Source organism: Nerophis lumbriciformis, linkage group LG11, assembly GCF_033978685.3.
Source record: "Nerophis lumbriciformis linkage group LG11, RoL_Nlum_v2.1, whole genome shotgun sequence".
Classification (NCBI taxonomy): domain Eukaryota; kingdom Metazoa; phylum Chordata; class Actinopteri; order Syngnathiformes; family Syngnathidae; genus Nerophis; species Nerophis lumbriciformis.
The window spans coordinates 6,457,563-6,481,598 of NC_084558.2; the positions used below are offsets into that span (position 1 = coordinate 6,457,563).

The following is a 24,036-nucleotide window of genomic DNA, read 5'->3' on the forward strand; positions in this document are numbered from 1 at the left end:
TGACATGAAAGAACACCTTTCTGTCACCTTTACATTCCTTTACTCCAACATAGTAACACTGCCTGAGTCTGAGCCAATCAGTGGCCACAATACTGAACAGTGCGCTGTGATTTGTTTGGTCTCACTGTAGCATTGATATTTTTAATGTGATTTTATGCTTAAAAAAATGCTTAATCTAGCCCCAAAATACGTACAATATGCTTTAAAAAAATCTGCAAAAGAGTGAAGCCGCAAACTTCAAAGCGCGAAAAGTCAGTTGATTTCAGGGCTTTTATTCAGTCTAAGAAATCAATTAAAGGCTCAGGAAGTTTTTTTTGCAGTTCATTTGAGGATTTTACCATTTTTAACTTTTTGAAATTTTTTTTTACATTTGATGGGATTTTTATGAGATTTTCTTGGAAATGTAAAACCATCAACCTTTAATTTAAGTATGACATGCATTCCTACAACATTTCACTCTGTGTTCAATGGAATATAAACATTTTCAAATTAAACTACTGAAATACATCACCTTTTAAAATATTAATTTTATTCATTGAGATACTACTGTATTTCTTTCAAATCATGTTCAAGTACCCGTATTTTCCGCACCATTAGCCGCACCTAAAAACCACAAATTTACTCAAAAGCTGACAGTGCGGCTTTTAACCCGGTGCGCTTTATATATGGATAAATATTAACATTCATTTTCATAAAGTTTCGTTCTCGCAACTTCGGTAAACAGCCGCCATCTTTTTTCCCGGTAGAGCAGGAAGCGCTTCTTCTTCTACGCAAGCAACCGCCAAGGTAAGCACCCGCCCCCATAGAACAGGAAGCGCTTCTTCTTGTACTGTAAGCAACCACCCGCCCCCGGAAGAAGAAGAAGCGCGCGGTGCATGCTGGGATATGTGACGTTTCATTTCCATTTGTGTGTTTATGTAAAGACCCCAAAATGGCTCCTATTAAGTGTGTTGTCTGTCTAATTATAAATAATGCAGACGAGGCGTGTTAACTGAGTTCTCAACGTTTACTCACAGCGTGCTCATAACCACATTCTAACTCCCAGCATACAACAACGCTTCTCAGGGCTACCGCGCATGCTAGTAACTATCGTTGCATGCTGGGTAGTGTAGTTGTTATATTTGCTAGCTCATAACATCACATTAAGAGACATGCTTACGCGCTTAATTTAATACTCGCCGTCATTCCGGGTGGATTGACAAAAGACCTCCAGCCGCTAGATATTGGTGTCAACAGGGCATTCGAAGCTAGACTGCTAACTGCGTGGGAACAATGGATGACAGAAGGCGAACACACATTCACTAAGACAGGGAGGCAGCGCCAGACGACGCCAACATCTGCCAGTGGATCGTAAATGCCTGGGCAGATATTTCGGTCACAACTGTGGTCCGAGCTTTCCGGAAGGCAGGATTCACAGAACTGCTGGATAACAGTGACACTGACTCCGATGACTTCGACGAGACGGAACCGGCCATTTTGGATCTCACATTTGCCCAACTTTTCACTTCGGACACCGAAGACGAAGGATTTACGAATGAAGAATAACTTCAGAAAGTGAGCGCTATGTTTATTTTGTGTGTTGTGACATTAACGTTCGAGCAACATTATGTTGCTATTGCTCTGCACTATTTTGAATTTTACTATGTTTGTGATTGCACATTTGCGTACATTTTGGGAGTGAACAGAGTTGTTAGAACGCTGGTTTTTAATATATTATTAAAGTTTGACTGACCTATCTGACTGTTTTTTTGACATTCCCTTTAGTGCAGCGTAGGCGCGGCTTATAGTCCGGGGCGGCTTATAGGTGGACAAAGTTTTGAAATATGCCATTCATTGAAGGTGCGGCTAATAACCCGGGGCGGCTTATAGTGCGGAAAATACGGTATCCCATTTGAGAACCGGTGAGCTAAATATTTTATGAAGTAGTGTTGAAAGTCACATAAACAGGCCAAGCTATATTAACTTATTGTTAATGTCAATATTGACTGCAGCTGGTAGAGTCTCATAAAAGCATTTGTTGGACCAACACCGAGTTCAGTTGTCGACTTACTTTCCCTCCTGTGCGATCAGCAAGTCTTCCCAGCTCATCCAGTCGGCAGTCAGTTCCTTCGATAGAAAGCACCGACACCGTCACACTGAGGGAAGGAGGGTGAGGAGGTAAATGTAATCATCATCTTCACCAGCATCAATAGTGCATGTTACATGTATTTACATAGATAAAGTAGTCCCCCAACTTTAGAGTTCCCAAACTTAAGAGTGGTCTGAGATAAGAGCTGTCTATTGTTTTGCTTTAAGTTGCCAGCAAAAATTTGAGTTCCAAGCATCCCCGCCATTAATTGGCGTAGCAAATGTCACAGTGAACCCTCTAAGATCAGGCCAAAACGTCTGGTCTTGCTCGCTGGCGTTAGCTTATTGCTGGAGAGTGACATAACTTTGTTTTTCAAGCATGGGAAGGAAGAGGGTGAGGGACAGTGCTGAGAAAAAACGAACGATATTCATTGAATTAAAGAAATCATCAACTTGGCAAAGCAATCCGAGCGTAGCACTGCTGGTCTGCATCATGCTGAAGCAAGAATTTGAAAATAATATCTAAAAGGCAGACATTTATTCATGAAAATATGGGAAAGGCTGCTGATGGTGTGTTTGACAGAGAAGCACCTGGAAGGCGACACCGTGGAAGTCCACTCTCCAAGGTAAATGCTGTACATTAATATTACTTTACTTCATAAAACTGCTGTAGTTGTTCGTAGTACATTCTATTGTATTGTTCCATACAATATTTTGTAATCTAAAAGCTAGGGTTTTTTATATCCAAAAGGCATGTTAATTGTTCTTTTTTTGATTTGAGATACAAGTGTTTTGAGGTAAGATCTCCGTCCCAGAACCAATTCAGCTTGTAAGGGATTTTTGTATCAACCAGGGTGTTTTATTATTATCATTATAATTTTTAATACATTTAAACATATTTCATGTTGTCATCACAGGCTTGTTGTGTATGGTTTTGAGGTTAAAAAATAATTTTGTCCATTTTGATTTAAATTGTAAGAAAACTAAATTTGGGAAAAAGTGAAGCGCGAGTGTGAATACAGTCTTGATACACAGTAATACCAAAGATAGAGGTGGGTGAACGTTTTTGTACTGTACTGCAGTGTTTCTTAACCATAGGGCCGGGGCCCATCGGTCTGAGCCGTGCATAAATTGAGTATGGCCAAGGAGGTTTCAGAGTTGGTCCCCAATATGGCGCCCTGTAGTCACGTGAGGGGCTTTTGACCAATCAGAGATTTGGCATACTCTCATGTTGAGGACCAAATCTGAAACCGAGTTGGCCGTACTCTCTCTTTATACGGCTGTGCCATTGTTGGGCCGCAAGCGCCCCTTAGAAGGCCACCAAAAAATATCTGTTTCTCAGCTATGGTCCGTATGGGCCGCAGCAGTACTTACTTGTAATACACTTTCTCACCACTTGTGGCAGTAATGACAATATCAAACAGACAGGAGAAGTCTGGAGCTAAAGTCATATAGAGAAGTGTCTCAAGTGCAAACATTATAACTTAAGTGGTGAAGCTGTATGTTCATTTGCACTTACATTGTAGTTGGGAAAAATACTCCTTATTAACATAATTGTATTATTTTTTTCCCCCAGTTATTCATGAGATTGCAACGAGCCGGAATTAAGTTTTGATAATCATCTTTGTGATTAAACGGGAACATTATCACAATTTCAGAAGGGTTAAAACCATTAAAAATCAGTTCCCAGTGGCTTATTTTATTTTTCGAAGTTTTTTTCAAAATTTTACCCATCACGCAATATCCCTAAAAAAAGCTTCAAAGTGCCTGATTTTAACCATCGTTATATACACCCGTCCATTTTCCTGTGACGTCACATAGTGATGCCAACTCAAACAAACATGGCGCATAGAACAGCAAGCTATAGCGACATTAGCTCGGATTCAGACTCGGATTTCAGCGGCTTAAGCGATTCAACAGATTACGCATGTATTGAAACGGATGGTTGTAGTGTGGAGGCAGGTAGCGAAAACCAAATTGAAGAAGAAACTGAAGCTATTGAGCCATATCGGTTTGAACCGTATGCAAGCGAAACCGACGAAAATGACACGACAGCCAGCGACACGGGAGAAAGCGAGGACAAATTCGGCGATCGCCTTCTAACCAACGATTGGTATGTGTTTGTTTGGCATTAAAGGAAACTAACAACTATGAACTAGGTTTACAGCATATGAAATACATTTGGCAACAACATGCACTTTGAGAGTGCAGACAGCCCAATTTTCATCAATTAATATATTCTGTAGACATACCCTCATCCGCGCTCTTTTCCTGAAAGCTGATCTGTCCAGTTTTGGAGTTGATGTCAGCAGGCCAGGGAAGCTAGGGTCGATATTCTTCTCTTGATCATCTTCAGTGGCATAAGGGACGGTGTGAGCCAAGACATCCAGGGGGTTTAGCTCGCTCGTCTGCGGGAACAAACTGCCGCCATTGCTTGCCGTGCAACCGAGGTCCTTTGTCCCTGAATTGCTCACACACTCCGGCAGATTCAATGGGGGTCTGGCGGCAGATTTCTTTGACTTTATCGTTGGAAATGCATCTGCTTTGAGTGTCGCAGGATATCCACACATTCTTGCCATCTCTGTCGTAGCATAGCTTTCGTCGGTAAAGTGTGCGGAACAAACATCCAATTTCTTGCCACTTTCGCATCTTTGGGCCACTGGTGCAACTTGAATCCGTCCCTGTTCGTGTTGTTACACCCTCCGACAACACACCGACGAGGCATGATGTCTCCAAGGTACGGAAAACAGTCGAAAAAACGGAAAATAACAGAGCTGATTTGACTCGGTGTTTGTAATGTGTTTGAGAAAATGGTGGATTGCTTCCCGATGTGACGTCACGTTGTGACGTCATCGCTCCGAGAGCGAATAATAGAAAGGCGTTTAATTCGCCAAAATTCACCCATTTAGAGTTCGGAAATCGGTAAAAAAAATATATGGTCTTTTTTCTGCAACATCAAGGTATATATTGACGCTTACATAGGTCTGGTGATAATGTTCCCCTTTAACACATGGTTTCTTATCATTTGAAAAGGTTTATCCTGATAAAGTCAAGAGAAAGATGACACATTTTGTGTTAATATTTGAGTGGGCCCCGGGTCCCTTTTGTAGTAGAAAAGTTGGGCAAAAAGGTTATGAACCCCTGCTGTTCTGTATAACATATTCCCATTTGATTGTTATTCATACCAACCCTTGATTGGCAGCAAATTCCCCCAGATCTTGGTAGAAGATGGTGGATGACAGAAGAGTACGCGCATCGTTGTCCTCCACTTCCAGGTTGCCTAACATGGTGTTGGCTTTCCCATCAGTACAGATGATCACCTTGGCAAAACCATGAAATTAATATCACCCTATGTTGTCACGATAGAACATGACATGTGCGCCATAGGCACCTTGGAGCCTGGATGCCTGGAGGCCATCGTGATGGCCAAAAGAGCCGCCGGGCCAAGCGCGGTGGTCCCGACTGCAGCGAGTCTGTCAAGAAAAACACGTCAAAACACGTCAGTACACAAGAAAACTGCAAAATGAGTTAGGTGGCGGTCATCTTACGCTGTGACTTGTTTCTGCAAGAAGTCCTGGGTCTGTGACAGCGGAGGTGGAGTGGGGAAAGCGGTGGCGGCGACTTTCAGGTAGTTATGGTCCACTAACTCTTCACCACTTAGGATGCGGGATCGGAAATCTCCATACCCATGCACTTCCACCTACAGCATGGGGGTGAAACTCACTTTCAATGGGGCCCCAGTTATGGCTGCCCTCAGAGGGGCACATGTGCCAGTGAACAATAAATGAATATATAGCAGGCCTGGGCAATTATTTTGACTCAGGGGCCAAATTTAGATTAAAAAATGTGTCTGGGGGCCGGTGTATCTATTTTTAGGAACACTAACACAAAACCTCACAATGATGTCTGATTGACTGCTAAAAACGTTATGACTGACCGCCTTAAAAAACGGAATGGAATTTTTTTTTTTTTTTACTCAATGAGACACCCAGAATGTACATGAAAATAATGAATGTGGGATTTACAATATTAACTATGAACGATAAAACACTGAATATTGACAACATGAACGTCACACCCCTTCCTGATCGGCATATTTTACAATCCAGCGAAACACAACAAAAATACAACAAACACAGCGAAATATGAAGGCGAAGGGTAAAAAAAAAACCCACCTACAATTTGATATATCTGAGATATCACTAAGTTTTAGAACTTTGTTGTGAAAATCTCCTTCCGCGTCTGTCCCTGACACCCTAATTTTTAGGCTCGCTCTGGAAACACTCTGTGGAAACGCTCTCCACCCACACTGCTTGGTGCCTCGTCTGAGCTGCTGTGACTTAGATTACCAGATTAACATAATAACTAATTAGATTATCATTGTAACTAGTATATCATGCAAAAGCGCAGATTCCAACCATTGAAATACTTTGTACAGTTAACGGTAATTTGAAAACATCACTGCACACCAGGCAGCTACAGTTTCCATCTTAACCCTTGTGTGGTGTTCGGCTCTGTGGGACCCGTTTTCGATTTTTATTAAAAGAAAAATGATACAATTGATTAATTTTTCAAACTGAGACTCACTGGCTTTGACTCATTTTCGGTGAAGAACATATATCAGAATACATATTTAATGAACACACACCATACACCCCTCCTACACATTTCTATTACATATAAGATGTCCGGGTCCACTGGACCAGGGGCTAATAGAAGTGTGGAAATTGATGTTCTGTGTACCACACACACACACACACACACACACACACACACACACACACACACACACACACACACACACACACACACACACACACACAGCAGGCCTAGACAGGAGGAGGACAGAGTGTAGGTACACAAAACATCAGAGGGTCAAATGTGCGAGAAAATGAGAGCAGACAGTGTTGAAAAACAATGTTGCAACCTTGTGTGGGAACTGTGTGGGAACCGCAGGTGCAGAAACACAAAAGAAGAATCCCTGTGGGATGCAGAAACTGGCAGAGAAATTTCCATGCAACGTTCATATTGTTGTTACTCAGCCAGTGTTTGTGGGTCTGATGGACCCGTTGTATTTTGTGGCTTTTAATGCCTCACAATCAAACACTTTTATGTTAAAATTCTGAACAGATGTTTACCTTATTCCAATAAACATCACTTTCATGTTAAAATTCTGAACAGATGTTTACCTTATTCCAATAAACATCTGTTCAGTATTTTAACATAAAAGTGTTTGATTGTGAGGCATTAAAAGCCACAAAATGCAACGGGTCCATCAGACCCACAAACACTGGCTGAGTAACAACAATGTGAACATTACACAAGGGTTAAATATCTAAAAATAGTATTTGGGAATGTCTGGCGGGCCAGATTGAAAAGCTTAACGGGCCGCATGCAGCTCCCGGGCCTTAATTTGCCCAGGTCTGATATATAGGTTAAGGCTTTGCCTCATGATGTTATTACACAATTCCCTACACATTTGATCATCATTTTTTTTATACATAAACTGTAAAAAAAATCTGTAATTATATCAAATTTACAGTGATATTTCCAGCATATTACTGTAAATGGAAAAACAGTTCCACAGTTTTCTTAGAGTAAAATAAATGGCAGATCAGTTGCCAGAATTTTACCATAAAAAAACAGTGGTACTGTTTTTCCTTAAAAACACAATACATTTTACAGTAAAAAAAAAAAGTGTAATTTTTTACTGTCTACAATTAAATGGATAATTTGCTTTTGAATCATAAGTCAAGCAGCTATTTAAGTATATATTTTTACTTTTACAAAAAGTGTTTTGAATGTATGATAATATAATATTTGCTGCATTATAAGATAACGTTTAAAATATATCCAATTGCATAGAGTAAATGCATTTGTTTTCTGTCAAAATGGCGCACATTATTTCCAGTCTTTCGCGGGCCGTATAAAATAATATGGCGGGCCTCAATATACAAAGTTTGGCCTTGGTGTATGAACTCTGTGTACAAATGTTTCATCCACCGATTGCAGCGTAGCCATTTTGTGCCCGGAAGCACATGCTTTGGGGACGGGCTGATCAATATTTGGTGCTCATTCAATCAGCTAAGCAGTGCTGTCATTAGCTACTGAAGCGTGTTAGTTGTGTACCTTTTAAGTGTTTTTTTTGTGGCCTTTTTACAATCTGAGTCCAAAAGAAAGCAATTGACAAATGATGTGTGGTTTGAAACATTCAGGAAGTATCCACAGCGTTGTCGACATTTCTCCCTCTCCCTTCCGCTGTACGCAAGGTAGATTAAATGACAAGGTAAAGTGGATTTTATATATTTTTTTCTCAATGATTTTTGAATTTAGATTTTATCATTTTGGGAACCGGCTGTTAAGTTAAGGGGTTTTGTGATTTCATATTATATATATATATATATATATATATATATATATATATATATATATATATATATATATATATATATATATATATATATATATATATATATATATATATATATGTCTTAATAAGGTTATCCAAAAAATAGTGCTCGATACCGTAGTAGAGCGCAATATATGTATGTGTGGGGAAAATCACAAGACTATTTCATCTCTACAGGCCTGTTTCATGAGGGGGGTACCCTCAATCGTCAGGAGATTTTAATGGGAGCATTCGCATACCATGGTTTATATAGGGCACAGAGTGGGTGGGTACAGGCTGGCCTAGGGGCGTGGTGATTGGCTCATGTGTTACCTAGGAGATGTTTCCGTCTATGGCGGCATGTTGTTACAATTTCGCTGCGCTTGTTGAGGGATGACAGGTCTGGACGGTAGATGATAAACAGTTTCTCTTTCAAGCATAGGTTGCATCTTTTATTACCACTATTGTAAGGTGTGCTGGATGCAAGAATTTGCCATGTTATTGAATATTCAACATTATTGTCTTTGAGGTCCCAAATGTGTTTGCTGAGTTCTGTGGTATTTCGCAGGTTTTTGTTCCTGAAAGAAGCCTTGTGGTTGTTCCATCTGGTTTTGAATTCACCCTCGGTTAATCCTACATATGTGTCGGATGTGTTAATGTCCTTGCGTATTACCTTAGGCTTCTTTCAGGAACAAAAACCTGCGAAATACCACAGAACTCAGCAAACACATTTGGGACCTCAAAGACAATAATGTTGAATATTCAATAACATGGCAAATTCTTGCATCCAGCACACCTTACAATAGTGGTAATAAAAGATGCAACCTATGCTTGAAAGAGAAACTGTTTATCATCTACCGTCCAGACCTGTCATCCCTCAACAAGCGCAGCGAAATTGTAACAACATGCCGCCATAGACGGAAACATCTCCTAGGTAACACATGAGCCAATCACCACGCCCCTAGGCCAGCCTGTACCCACCCACTCTGTGCCCTATATAAACCATGGTATGCGAATGCTCCCATTAAAATCTCCTGACGATTGAGGGTACCCCCCTCATGAAACAGGCCTGTAGAGATGAAATAGTCTTGTGATTTTCCCCACACATACATATATATATATATATATATATATATATATATATATATATATATATATATATATATATATATATAATATATATACATACCGTATATATTTATCTGTATATATGTATTTATATATATATATATATATATATGTATATTTATATATCAATATCAATATATAATATATATAATATATTGATATATAAATATAAATATACATATATATGTATATATATATATATATATATATGTATATATATATATGTATATATATATATATATATGTATATGTAGTTACTTTACATGCAGTCGTCTTTTGGCCCTCACCAAACAATTTTCAGCCCAATCCGGACCCCAAGTCAAAACGTTTGCATTAAGTCAGCCCTGCCCTCGACTAGAAGACGCTAGCACTGTAGGCAAAACACAATGATCTTTCATACTTACTTGCAGCTGTGTGTTGAGTCATTTTAATGCCATACAAGCTGGACACAGGCTACTCTAAAGTACATTCATTGCATATTACTCGTACCTGATAGTTGAAAGAGATGAGCCCTACAGGTGTCTGAGGTTGTTCTTCACACAGCTTCTGGACGCACAGTAGGACAGCCTCCTGGACAAACTGGACAACACGTACACTTAGATTCTTCTGCAGGTAATCATGGACTTGCATTGGAGACCTTACTGTACCTCCAGGCGGGATCTGTGCTCCCCCGGGAACACCTTAGAAGGACAGATAGAGGTCACGGTGTGTGGTCTAAACGTTCTCCTTCAATGTAGAGCGTTACCTGAGAGGTGATGCTCATGGAGGCCGAGATGTCGATGCAGAAGATGAGCAGAGGCTGCGAGGCGCTCAGGAGTTTTGAATCCGGGATCAGCACAAAGAGGCCGTGCCGCAAACCGGTAGCGTCGATGCTTTGTTGGCTTCTGGAGGTGCTGCTCAGCTCAGACGCTTGGCAGAAGTAACAGCCATTAACCTGAAATATGAAGAGAAACACAATATTGGGTACACCGGCGCCACGGCCGGCTCCTGGCATAAACACTCTGTTGTTTTGTGGGATTTTTTATTTATTGTGTGTGCAATGAAAAATTATGAAAACAATAAAAAATACTTCTCAGTGATTTGTATTCATTTGCATTTGGATGACATGAATATTGACGCCCTGTCAATGAATTTGTCATGATCCGTGGTCAGATCATGTTTTGTTTAGTTATGTTCTGTTAGTTTTGGACTCCCTTAATTCCTGTTTTGTGCACTTCAGGGGTTTGTTTTGTTTACCATGGGTACTAATTGGTTTCACCTGCCTCTGATTAGTGTTCGGCACATTTCCCTGCTGTTGAGCACTAATCAGAGAGCTATTTATTCACGTTGCTCGCCACACTCGGGCTGGCTTCATTCTGTCACGAGGGGGACGCATATTTATGCGGGATCGTTCCTCCAGATGCAAAACGTACACTCCGGACGAAAACGTGAAGGTAGGAGATGATTTATTAATCATAAATCATACACCGTACCAAAAAGACAGAAACAAACAAAAGAAAAGCGTGCCGATTGCACGGGAAGCTAAGGCAACAACTTAGCACAGGAATCTAGAACAGGAATACACCAACATAACAGTTGCATACCGCAACCAATGAAGCCAGACCGAGTGTGGCGAGCAACGTGAATAAATAGCTCTCTGATTAGTGCTCAACAGCAGGTGAATGTGCCGAACACTAATCAGAGGCAGGTGAAACCAATTAGTACCCATGGTAACCAAAACAAACCCCTGAAGTGCACAAAACAGGAACTCGGGGAGTCCAAAACTAACAGAACAGAACATAACTAAACAAAACATGATCCACGAATTTACCATGAATTGATTTACGTGGACCCCGACTTAAACAAGTTGAAAAACTTATTCGGGTGTTACCATTTAGTGGCCAATTGTACGGAATATGTACTGAACTGTGCAATCTACTAATAAAAGTTTCAATCAATCACTCAATCCGACCACGGATCATGACAGAATTAAGGTCAAATCCACCAGGACTTGTCAGAGTAGTTATAATGCAACATACTTTTTACTTTCACTTGAGTATTTCTGTGAAGACAAAAACACAACTTTTACTGTCCGATCGTTGCATTTATTCATACCATCATTATATGTATTCATAATCTATTGATAACTGCTTGCAAAGACATACTCATTTGGCTCGTTGGAAAGACTTCTTCCAGCGGTCACATGACTCTGTTTCACCAATCCAACAAGTGACGCTAGACTATTTCGTCAGACCGAGCCGGCACATTTCCCTGCTGTTGAGCACTAATCAGAGAGCTATTTATTCACGTTGCTCGCCACACTCGGGCTGGCTTCATTCTGTCACGAGGGGGACGCATATTTATAAGACCGCACTCTTACTACACACTGTAAAAAGTGTTGGCCATGGCAGCACAACTCTTCGATGTTTACTTATAAACTATGAAATATAACATTTATATTATGCGCTGTCATCTGTGTCAGTTAAAAAAAAAAAATCAGTCTAGAAGAATTCCACTTTCAACAAAAGAAAACAAGTTGCGGTAAGCTGTTGACGTTTTAGCTGCGCATATGCTAACATTAGCACTGTTATGATGGCATAAGTGACTGTAAAATGTGCATTTTTTGTAGTACATACTGTAGTCCCACACAGCGACTACAGTTGTAGTGCAAGTACCAATAAAAATAGCTACTAAAGAAGTTACTTTTTTCACTGAATTCTTAAGTAATTATTTACCTTTACTTGAGTCATAGTATTCTAAAGCAGTCATTCGTATGCCCCTAGTGGTAGGCCAAATATTTGATTTATTATTTACGTACAGTGTTGTATTTTCCTATATTCAAAAACAATGTTTCTGTTCAAACTGTGTGTAATGTTACAGTTGCCAAAATATGAAGTGTACTTCTTAAATAAGACCTCTGCCTTGTTTTTAACAAATACTTAGGCCTACTACACTACTTTATTTAATGGTGGGTCATTATGGTGCTACTTGAAGGGCCAAGTCTTCACGGACATTTTTAACACATCTCTGGATATATGCCGCGTACCGTCCTGCTTCAAGACCTCCACCATCGTCCCTGTCCCCAAAAAACCACGGATCACAGGACTTAATGACTACAGGCCAGTGGCACTGATGTCTGTGGTCATGAAGTCCTTTGAGCGCTTGGTCCTGCCCCACCTCAAGGACATCACCGCCCCCCTCCTGGACCCACTGCAGTTCGCCTACAGAACCAACAGGTCTGTGGATGATACAGTGAACCTGGCCCTCCACTGCATCTTGGAGCATCTGGACTCCCCAGGAACCTACGCCAGGATCCTGTTTGTGGACTTCAGCTTTGCCTTCAACACCATCCTCCCTGGACTGCTACAAGACAAGCTCTACCAGCTCAGCGTGCCCGACTCCCTCTGCAGATGGATCAATGACTTCCTGACGGACCGAAGACAGCACGTGCGGCTGGGGAAGATTTTCTCGGACAGTCGGACCACGAACACTGGTACTCCTCAGGGCTGTGTACTTTCCCCCTGGCTCTTCTCCCTGTATACAAACTGCTGCACCTCCAGTCACCAGTCCGTAAAGATGCCCAAGTTTGCGGACGACACCACCCTCATCGGGCTCATCTCGGATGGCGATGAGTCCGCCTACAGGACTGGCGTCTTGGTGCAGCCTCAACAACCTGGAGCTGAACGCCCAGAAGACTGTGGAGATGATCATGGACTTCAGGAAAGTCACAGCCCCACCGTCCCCCCTCACCCTGATGGACTCTCCCACCCCCGTCTCCATCGTGGACTCCTTCCGTTTCCTGGGCACCACCTTCACCCAGGACCTCAAGTGGGAACTGACCATCAGCTCCTTCAACAAGAAGGCCCAGCAGAGGATGTACTTCCTGCGGCAGCTAAGGAAACTTAAGGAGCTGACCGAGATGCTGGTGCAGTTCTATTCGGCCATCATCGAGTCCATCACCGTGTGTTTCCCCGGCGACAAGCATTGACTGCAGCGCGTCGTACGTGCTGCTGAGAAGGTTATTGGCTTCAAGCTCCCATCCCTCCATGACCTGTTCTCCCCCAGGACCAGGAGGCGTGTGGGTCGGATCACAGCTGACTCTTCTCACCCTGGACACAAACTATTCTCCCCACTCCCTTCAGGCAGGAGACTATGGTCCATCCAGACCCACACCTCCCGCCAACAGTTTTTCCCCCTCGGCCATCAGACACATGAACAATAACAAGATCTGATAGCTCAGTTACAGCTCATTTTTATTACCTATGACCTATTCTGTGTTATATGTGTTTTATGTTGCACGATTGTACCAAGAAAAATTCCTAGTTTGTGAACTCGTTCTCAAACAATGGCAATAAAACTATTCTGATTCTGACTCTGAAGTGTTTCCTGAGGTGGAAAAAAGTTTGAGAACAAGTGCTCTAAAGTAACGGTACTATTCCTTGAGTACTATTTTTGGCTAGTCTACCCACCTCTGCTGGGGTGTCAGACCTGGAGTCCAGCACGGCACCACACTGGCAGCAGGAGGCGGGTTTTCCTGGTGTGTGCTGCACTGGAAAAAACACAATAAACATAATGGTGAGACAAAAAAATCCAACCGTTGGACAGTAATGACAAACAATTGTACTGACCTTCCTCTGAGAGAAACTTTCCCAAACTAACAAGGACCACGTTGGGATTCCCCAGTAGAGGTCCTTTGTCGTCTGCAGATGCTGTGGAAGCACAGTGTTGTGTTACTCACATGTGACAATGTGGTATTTACAGCTGTACAGTGTTGTTTTACTCCTTTTTGACAATGTGATATTTACGGGGTGGTTACCTGGAGGTGGCGTGACAAGAGGTGGGGGTTGAAGTTCTTTCTCAGAGGCGGTGGATGCTGGTAAGACCAACACGTACTCTGGTATGTACCTCATGAAGCTCGGCCGTGGAGGAAGTGGCGGGGGCGAGGCTGCGTCCAAGCAGGAATTATACAATTATGACATCAGACTTTCACAACGTTCACATTTGCGGCTCACATGTTGTCGCGTTGGCTTCTGGGGTGCTGTGTGTGTTTTCTGCCTCCCAGGAACTTGACCCCACGTTGTCGTAGAAAACTCTGGACGGAGGCGGGGAAGTTGATGGAGATCTCAAGTGGGGTGGAAGCAAAGCTGATTGAAGGAAAATGAAGAATTCAATGGAATGGAAATTGAAATGAAATTAAATGTTGTCCGAATAAACAATAACCAACTACTTTAATTACTGTAGACATGGTAAAAGTCGTCATCAGTTCGGTTCAGTTCAGTTTCAGTTTATTTCGAACATGCATACGATACAATGTAATGCATCACATATTTCCAGTTGTTTCATTACAACATGTCCAAAAAGGAGTTGGAAGAAGCAGATCTTATTTAATCCTACCCCTTTTCATACCATAGCAATTTTATCCCATTTCCTTGTTCTCTGTAACAGAACAGTGAACAAATAAATAACAAATGAATAATATACCATAGTAAGCAAACAAATATTGAATACATAAATAATTTTTGGCTCAATAAAAAAAAAAAAAAATGGAAAAAAAGGGTTCAAGATGTCCATCATAACTTTTGTTCAAGTGTACTTTGTGAACACTTGTAGTTTGAACAGTCTCTTAAAGTGAATCATATTGGTGCTTTGTTTGATTTCTTTGGTTAATCCATTCCATAATTTAATTCCACATAGTGATATGCTAAAGGTTTTAAGTGTTGTACGAGCATACAAATGTTCAGTAAAAGTCAATAATCATATTAGCTTGACTAAAAAAAAAAAACTCAAAGGATGCAGGGGGCCACGTAATATTTCGGATTTCATATCAGCATACCTTTTTGCATTTTTAATTTTTTTCATATTTAATTTCATTTTTATGACATGCCGTAGGCCAATAAAAACGAGCCACTGAACACTTTTAACCTATACAATACTTGAAATATGTAAAATGCACAATGAATAATTTCAAAATATTCATCAAAAATATGTATAAAAAAATAGAATTGGAATTCCTAAGGCTATTCTTGGCTCAAGATAAGTATGTTTCAGTGACATGAAAACACATTTACAATATGTTTTATACATAATGAAAATAATACTCTTATAAAATTGATGAAAGGAATAATCCAACATGTTTTAAAAAATGCAGGATTAAATTAAAACTGGCACAGAAAACTAAAATAAGGAAGAAAGTAGAAATGAAAAAAAAAACAAACATGATTTTACTATCATGTAGTATTAATTACTAAAATTGTAGTTCATTAAATTTAGTCAAGGATATATTTGTCAGGATGCCAAAAATATCCATAGTTATAATATTATATTATAATTCCAAAGTATTATAATTCTTTTATTACTATTATTATTACTGTAATTCTCAGTATGATTATTTTTATTGGCTGAATTAAATATTTCTGTGACACAAAAAGTAGCGAAAGACAACAAATGAAATAAATTTAAAAAAAATTAAAAAATACAAAAATATATATATTTATATATACACAACATCCATCCATCCATTCATTTTCTAACGCTTATTCCCTTTGGGGTCGCGGGGGGCGCTGGAGCCTATCTCAGCTACAATCGGGCGGAAGGCGGGGTACACCCTGGACAAGTCGCCACCTCATCGCAGGGCCAACACAGATAAACAGACAACATTCACACTCACATCCACACACTAGGGCCAATTTAGTGTTGCCAATCAACTTATGCCCAGGTGCATGTCTTTGGAAGTGGGAGGAAGCCGGAGTACCCGGAGGGAACCCACGCAGTCACGGGGAGAACATGCAAACTCCACACAGAAAGATCCCGAGCCTGGGATTGAACCCAAAACTACTCTGAACCTTCGTATTGTGAGGCAGATGCACTAACCCCTCTCCCACCGTGCTGCCCATATACACAACATATGTCATTTAATTATATGATGCATGCATGTAGAGAAACCTGAATAGGAACCAGAATTACATTAAAACTGGAATAAATAAGTAAAATAAGGAAGAAAGTAGAAATGAAAAAAAACGTGATTTTACTATCATGTAGTATTAATTACTAAAATTGTAGTTCATTAAATTTAGTCAAAGATATATATTTGTCAGGATGACAATAATATCCATAGTAAATTCAAATTATATATATATATATATATATATATATATATATATATATATATATATATATATATATATATATATATATATATATATATATATATATATATATGTATGTATGTATGTATATATATATCAAATTATATATATATATATGTATGTATGTATATATATGTATATATATATATATATATATATATATATATGTCTTAATAAGGTTATCCAAAAAATAGTGCTCGATACCGTAGTAGAGCGCAATAAACAACAAGCAAACCGTCAACTTTCTTGACGTAACTTTCAACCTGAGAAATAACAGCTACCAACCATTCACGAAACCCAACACAACACTCCAATACGTGCACCATGACAGCAACCATCCACCCACCACCACGAAAAGAATACCTACCGGAATCAATAAAAGGCTATCGATGCTGTCATCTAGCAAAGCTGAATTTGACCAAGCAACCCCCCCGTACCAAAAAGCCCTTGATGAAAGCGGATACAATTTCACCCTCACCTATGAACCCACGCCAGGAAACCAGCCAAAAAAGAACAGAAAACGAAACGGCATCATCTGGTACAACCCCCCATACAGCAAAAACGTCTCAACGAACATTGGACACAAATTCCTCAACCTGATTGACAAACACTTTCCCAAAGACAACAACCTAAGAAAAGTATTCAACAAGAACAACATCAAATTGAGCTACAGCTGCATGAACAATATACGACAAATCATCTCAAACCACAACAAAACAATTGCAAATGAGCCGTCGACCCCCAGTCAGAACGACTCCAAAACCAACAAAGCATGTAACTGTCGAAAGAAACCTGATTGCCCCCTCAACGGGGGATGCTTACAAACATCAGTTGTCTACCAATCTAAGGTAATACGCAAGGACATTAACACATCCGACACATATGTAGGATTAACCGAGGGTGAATTCAAAACCAGATGAAACAACCACAAGGCTTCTTTCAGGAACAAAAACCTGCGAAATACCACAGAACTCAGCAAACACATTTGGGACCTCAAAGACAATAATGTTGAATATTCAATAACATGGCAAATTCTTGCATCCAGCACACCTTACAATAGTGGTAATAAAAGATGCAACCTATGCTTGAAAGAGAAACTGTTTATTATCTACCGTCCAGACCTGTCATCCCTCAACAAGCGTAGCGAAATTGTAACAACATGCCGCCATAGACGGAAACACCTCCTAGGTAACACATGAACCAATCACCACGCCCCTAGGCCAGCCTGTACCCACCCACTCTGTGCCCTATATAAACCATGGTATGCGAATGCTCCCATTAAAATCTCCTGACGATTGAGGGTACCCCCCTCATGAAACAGGCCTGTAGAGATGAAATAGTCTTGTGATTTTTTTCCCCCACACATACATATATATATATATATATATATATATATATATATATATATATATATATATATATATATATATATATATATATATATATATATATATATATATATATATATATATATAACATACCTGTGATGATATGATGCAGGTAGAGAAACCTGAATAGGTAATGAATAATTGTTTTTATTCTTGTCAAAATAATTTTGTTGAAAGTTGTGCAAAAAGCAGGACAATATATCTCAAAACTAGAAATGTATGGTTTATAGACAACCACAGTGTATCCCACCAGGCATCTGTAAAACAGTGTTAGTTAATGCACTATGATGAAATGTCAAAACATCATCATAGTCGAATAATAGGAGCTCACAAGTGTTCTATTGTTGGTACCAGTATTGTATTTAAAATTATACGTCATCTGCTGTACTGTACTTACTGTACCTGTCTTTGGGGGGGCTGTTGTCTGTTGGGGTGACACACTGATAAGACGCTTGTCCTCACACTGAACATTGTCGTAGAAAAAGGACTTCCCGGCCTTCTTCTGTTCCGTGATTCTGTTGGGCGACGGGAGCAGCTCGGCCACCTTGACCTCGGCGGCATTTACAGGCGGAGGAGGGGGAGGACTCTGAGGACGGACCCAGTTGATGGGCGGTAGAAGAGCTGGGAGGAATGCAAATAAATGGATTGAATGCACAGCTGATGACTTGTGAGGAAGGCTTGGCTGCTTTTGCATTTTTCACTCAGCTGGTGCAGTAATGACTCACATGGGAGAAAGGGGCTTTTCACAGAGGAACATTTATCATTCAACCACAACAGAAAATATTGTAATGCTTAATGACCAAATAGTCTCAAAACAAGTTTTGTTTTGCATTTTAAGATTAAAAGTATTTTTTTCTTAAAGTACTGTGCAACAATTTTATAGCATCATTAGATTGGTTGTTTTGGCAATACAGTCTATTTACTAGAATACAGTCAGAAAACACAACAAAAAAGAAAATTGTTGAGTAAAAATAAATATTACATTAACAAAAATAATACATTGTGTTTATAAAATACTGTATATAAGATACATATTATATTATTACTGTTTTAGTTATAGCTTGCTTTGCACAATGACTGTTGTTGTTAACTGTCTGTTTTTATAACTGTAAAGTGACCACAAGAGCTTTGGAAGGTGCCTACAACAATAATATTTATTATTGAGAAATGGTCAAAAATAGCAACTATTTTATTTTAGTGACCTAAAACCCCTTTACATAATTATAAATATAAGATTTTCAAACAACATTGAATTAATTTGACATGACTCAACTCAATTAAATTAAAAAAACTATAGTAACTAAACACTGAACAAAACCCGTGTTATTAAATAAACAAAATAAAAACTAAAACAAAACCAAACTAAAATAAACTAAAAAAAAATAAATAAATCAAAATAAACGAAACACTAAACAAAACAAATCTATACGAAATTAGATCTAATTCAGTCATCCATCCATTCATCCATTTTCTACCGCTTATTCCCTTCGGGGTCGCGGGGGGCGCCACCTCATCGCAGGGCCAACACAGATAGACAGACAACATTCACATTCACATTCACACACTAGGGCCAATTTTTAGTGTTGCCAATCAACCTATCCCCAGGTGCATGTCTTTGGAGGTGGGAGGAAGCCGGAGTACCCGGAGGGAACCCACGCATTCACGGGGAGAACATGCAAACTCCACACAGAAAGATCCCGAGGCCGGGATTGAACTCACGACCACCGTGCTGCCCCCAATTCATCCATCCATCCATCCATCTTCTTCCGCTTATCCGAGGTCGGGTCGCGGGGGCAGCAGCCTAAGCAGGGAAGCCCAGACTTCCCTCTCCCCAGCCACTTCGTCCAGCTCCTCCCGGGGGATCCCGAGGCGTTCCCAGGCCAGCCGGGAGACATAGTCTTCCCAACGTGTCCTGGGTCTTCCTCGTGGCCTCCTACCGGTCGGACATGCCCTAAACACGCTTGGGTGGCATCCTGACCAGATGCCCGAACCACCTCATCTGGCTCCTCTCGATGCGGAGGAGCAGCGGCTTTATTTTGAGCTCCCCCCGGATGACAGAGCTTCTCACCCTATCTCTAAGGGAGAGCCCCGCCACCCGGCGGAGGAAACTCATTTCGGCCGCTTGTACCCGTGATCTTGTCCTTTCGGTCATAACCCAAAGCTCTTGACCATAGGTGAGGATGGGAACGTAGATCGACCGGTAAATTGAGAGCTTTGCCTTCCGGCTCAGCTCCTTCTTCACCACAACGGATCGATACAGCGTCCGCATTACTGAAGACGCCGCACCGATCCGCCTGTCGATCTCACGATCCACTCTTCCCTCACTCGTGAACAAGACTCCGAGGTACTTGAACTCCTCCACTTGGGGCAAGATCTCCTCCCCAACCCGGAGATGGCACTCCACCCTTTTCCGGGCGAGAACCATGGACTCGGACTTGGAGGTGCTGATTCTCATCCCAGTCGCTTCACACTCAGCTGCGAACCGATCCAGTGAGAGCTGAAGATCCTGGCCAGATGAAGCCATCAGGACCAAATCATCTGCAAAAAGCAGAGACCTAATCCTGCAGCCACCAAACCGGATCCCCTCAACGCCTTGACTGCGCCTAGAAATTCTGTCCATAAAAGTTATGAACAGAATCGGTGACAAAGGGCAGCCTTGGCGGAGTCCAACCCTCACCGGAAACGTGTCCGACTTACTGCCGGCAATGCGAACCAAGCTCTGACACTGATCATACAGGGAGCGGACCGCCACAATCAGACAGTCCGAAACCCCATACTCTCTGAGCACTCCCCACAGGACTTCCCGAGGGACACGGTCGAATGCCTTCTCCAAGTCCACGAAGCACATGTAGACTGGTTGGGCAAACTCCCATGCACCCTCAAGGACCCTGCCGAGAGTATAGAGCTGGTCCACAGTTCCACGACCAGGACGAAAACCACACTGTTCCTCCTGAATCCGAGGTTCGACTATCCGGCGTAGCCTCCTCTCCAGTACACCTGAATAGACCTTACCGGTAAGGCTGAGGAGTGTGATCCCACGATAGTTAGAACACACCCTCCGGTTCCCCTTTTTAAAGAGAGGAACCACCCCCAATTCAGTCAAACAAAACCAAAACTAAATAGAAACAAAATTACACACACAAAAAGTAAACAAACTAAACATTGAAGAAAACAAAATGAAACCAAATTAGAATGAATACAACTTAAAAAAAAAAAAGACAAAATAATACAAAAATTAATAAAAACATTTATTTACTAGCATGCGGTAAAACTTCAGCACCATTCCCAAGACTGTGCATGACAGGGTGAACTATTACAATCCCCGACAATAACCATAATTAAGGCCAACATTTTTAAAACTTTTGCAACACATTGCACAACAATGTAAAGCTGCAAGACCTTTTCTATTTTAAAGCTCATTGAAACGTACTTAATAGTTCAAAGGTGCATGTGTTTGTTGTACTAAGCTAAAAAGATGTCTATGTGTTCTATGTATTTATTCTACTGCAGTTTAGCATACCAGTGGTATATTGATACCTGTAAAATTGATCATTTTTGTTAGTTCATACATGACTCAAAAGAAAATTGTCCTGGACAAGAACTCCCACCTGAACGTTTGATGATGTTAGCGTTGGGTCGTTGGCTGTCCTTCGGAATCGGCATTGGCGGCACATAGACAAAGTCACTAGCAAATTCCATTGTGATTCAGGATACCTAATAGTGAAAGTACAACATAGGATACTTTTTCTTTACACGAGTAATTCCGTTACTCACTTTTATGTCGTCTGTAACGCCGACCTCTAACCTCATGGACAAGACGTAACACATGAGAACAAATGAGAAACTTACTCATGGATCCTTTAAGTGGGTTGCGATCATAAAGCCGATAGTTGCCTGACGTGTGCTCAGTCCATGACGTGTGTGTCAGGCATTTTGTCAAACAGGTGTGTCGGGTTGTCGAAGCGCCTCCTTCAAACGTTTCTGGTGAACTGCACGTGGGCCGACAATCACAGTTCATCACACGTTGCATAACTCTTTTTTTCTTTTTCTTTTTTTGTCCTGTCCAGCTTCTCAGGCAAATCATATAGTTGATGTAGATGCCCATATTGGCTGTTCAGATTTACTTTACAAAAGAGAAGTGTAGGATACTTCTCTTGTTGCCTTATTTGTATTTTATTAAATGTATTTATATTATCATTTGGTGCAGCCGGAGGGGATAGAAAGAGAAAAAAAGGAAGACAGAGGGGGAAATTGTGGGGACAAGAGGGGGATTAGACAGAGAGACAAAGACAACGACAGCAAACACAACAACAACAACAACAACAACAACAGAGCAACATCAGCAAATACGACATGTACAAATATGATGGTAAAAGTAATAGCAAATAAGCAGTTAGCGAAAATAAAAAATAATACAGAAATGACAATGAGCATTATTACACTACAAATGGAGCAATAGAAATACCAATAGAAATAGCACTATTGATAATGAACAATACCAATACTTTACCTTTATTATCAACAATACAGTTGTTCAAATGCAACAATACATATACGTAATGATAACTTGAGATACGAAAGAATGCAGAAAAGTGGAGAGGAAGAAAGAGAAGCAACCTACCTTAACCTTGTAGATTGTTATAGTATCTATAGGTTAAATTAATTAATTAGACTAATTCACAACTCCTCCAACACGAACATTATTGTTTTTGCACTTTTTGGCTTCTTATTAAATAACTTTTGTAACCTATTTTTATGGGCTTTCCTCTTTGTGATGTTAAGTTCCTGTTATGCGCTGTTATACAGTATATGCCTTGAGCTCTTATTTTGAAGGCGCGAAGAGCGGAATTTTGACACGGAGTGGAGCGGAGGTTTTTGAAAGAAGGTAAATAAAGTGGTACTCGTGTAAACTGGAGCCTCCGTGTTTGTTATTTTGTAGTTTCATACAATAGGCGACATTTATAAACCCTCGGTTACACTTTTTTAAATAGATTCAATCTTGCATGTGGAAAGTTTAAGTGAGGGCTTTAGTTGATATAACACTCTCGTCAGGGGGTGCATTAATCCAGCACAACAGCGGCTCATGGACTTATTTTATAAGTAAAGGTAAGACCATAATAACGTTTTTTTTAATTAAATGTGCTTTTTTGTGTGCTACAGTTTGTATGTGTAAAGTTAAAGTTAAGTTAAAGTACCAATGATTGTCACACACACACTAGGTGTAATGAAATTTGTCCTCTGCATTTGACCCATCCTCTTGATCACCCCCTGGGAGGTGAGGGGAGCAGTGGGCAGCAGCGGCGCCGCGCCCGGGAATAATTTTTGGTGATTTAATAACCCCCAATTCCAACCCTTGATGCTGAGTGCCAAGCAGGGAAGAATGCTGGTATGAGCTTTTAAACATAACCCGTTAACTGCTGCCAATCAAATGATGAATAAGATACTCTTTAGGGTTCATATGTTTGTAAATCTGACTGTGATGAAGTCAGTGCCTCACCAGCCATCAACCTCACCGCACGTCACTGGTGTACTGTCACGACCTGTCATATCACGCCGTGACTTATTTTGAGTTTTTTGCTGTTTTCCTGTGTGTAGTGTTTTAGTTCTTGTCTTGCACTCCAATTTTGGTGACTTTTTCTCTTTTTCTGGTATTTTCCTGCAGCAGTTTCATGTCTTCCTTTGAGCGACATTTCCGGCAACTACTTTGTTTTAGCAATCAAGAATATTTCAGTTGTTTTTATCCTTCTTTGTGGGGACTTTGTTGATTGTCATGTCATGTACGGATGTACATTGTGGACGCTGTCTTTCCTCCACAGTAAGTCTTTGCTGTTGTCCAGCATTCTGTTTTTGTTTACTTTGTAGCCAGTTCAGTTTTAGTTTCGTTCTGCATAGCCTTCCCTAAGCTTCAATGCCTTTTCTTAGCGGCACTCACCTTTTGTTT

General features: G+C 40.6%; 1 protein-coding gene across 2 annotated transcripts in view; it reads right to left on the reverse strand.

Annotated features, from left to right (window-relative positions):
* The window catches only part of LOC133610864 (circularly permutated Ras protein 1), a 35,826-nt gene extending 13,734 nt beyond the window's left edge, over positions 1-22,092 (reverse strand). Inside the window, exons 1-14 of one of the 2 annotated variants that reach the window (XM_061967568.2) lie at positions 21,945-22,092; positions 21,704-21,809; positions 18,498-18,716; positions 14,575-14,706; positions 14,379-14,507; positions 14,191-14,271; positions 14,032-14,111; positions 10,329-10,517; positions 10,231-10,263; positions 10,073-10,162; positions 5,616-5,767; positions 5,459-5,540; positions 5,257-5,387; positions 2,051-2,135 (exon numbers count right to left, since the gene is read on the reverse strand). In XM_061967568.2, coding sequence (XP_061823552.1) covers positions 2,051-2,135; positions 5,257-5,387; positions 5,459-5,540; positions 5,616-5,767; positions 10,073-10,162; positions 10,231-10,263; positions 10,329-10,517; positions 14,032-14,111; positions 14,191-14,271; positions 14,379-14,507; positions 14,575-14,706; positions 18,498-18,716; positions 21,704-21,794 — 1,494 coding nt within the window. In that variant the 5' untranslated portion in view covers positions 21,795-21,809; positions 21,945-22,092. Of the gene's footprint in view, positions 1-2,050; positions 2,136-5,256; positions 5,388-5,458; positions 5,541-5,615; positions 5,768-10,072; positions 10,163-10,230; positions 10,264-10,328; positions 10,518-14,031; positions 14,112-14,190; positions 14,272-14,378; positions 14,508-14,574; positions 14,707-18,497; positions 18,717-21,703; positions 21,810-21,869 lie in introns of both variants that reach the window. The other variant, XM_061967567.2, reaches the window with a different exon arrangement.
* Between the last annotated feature and the right edge of the window lie 1,944 nt (positions 22,093-24,036).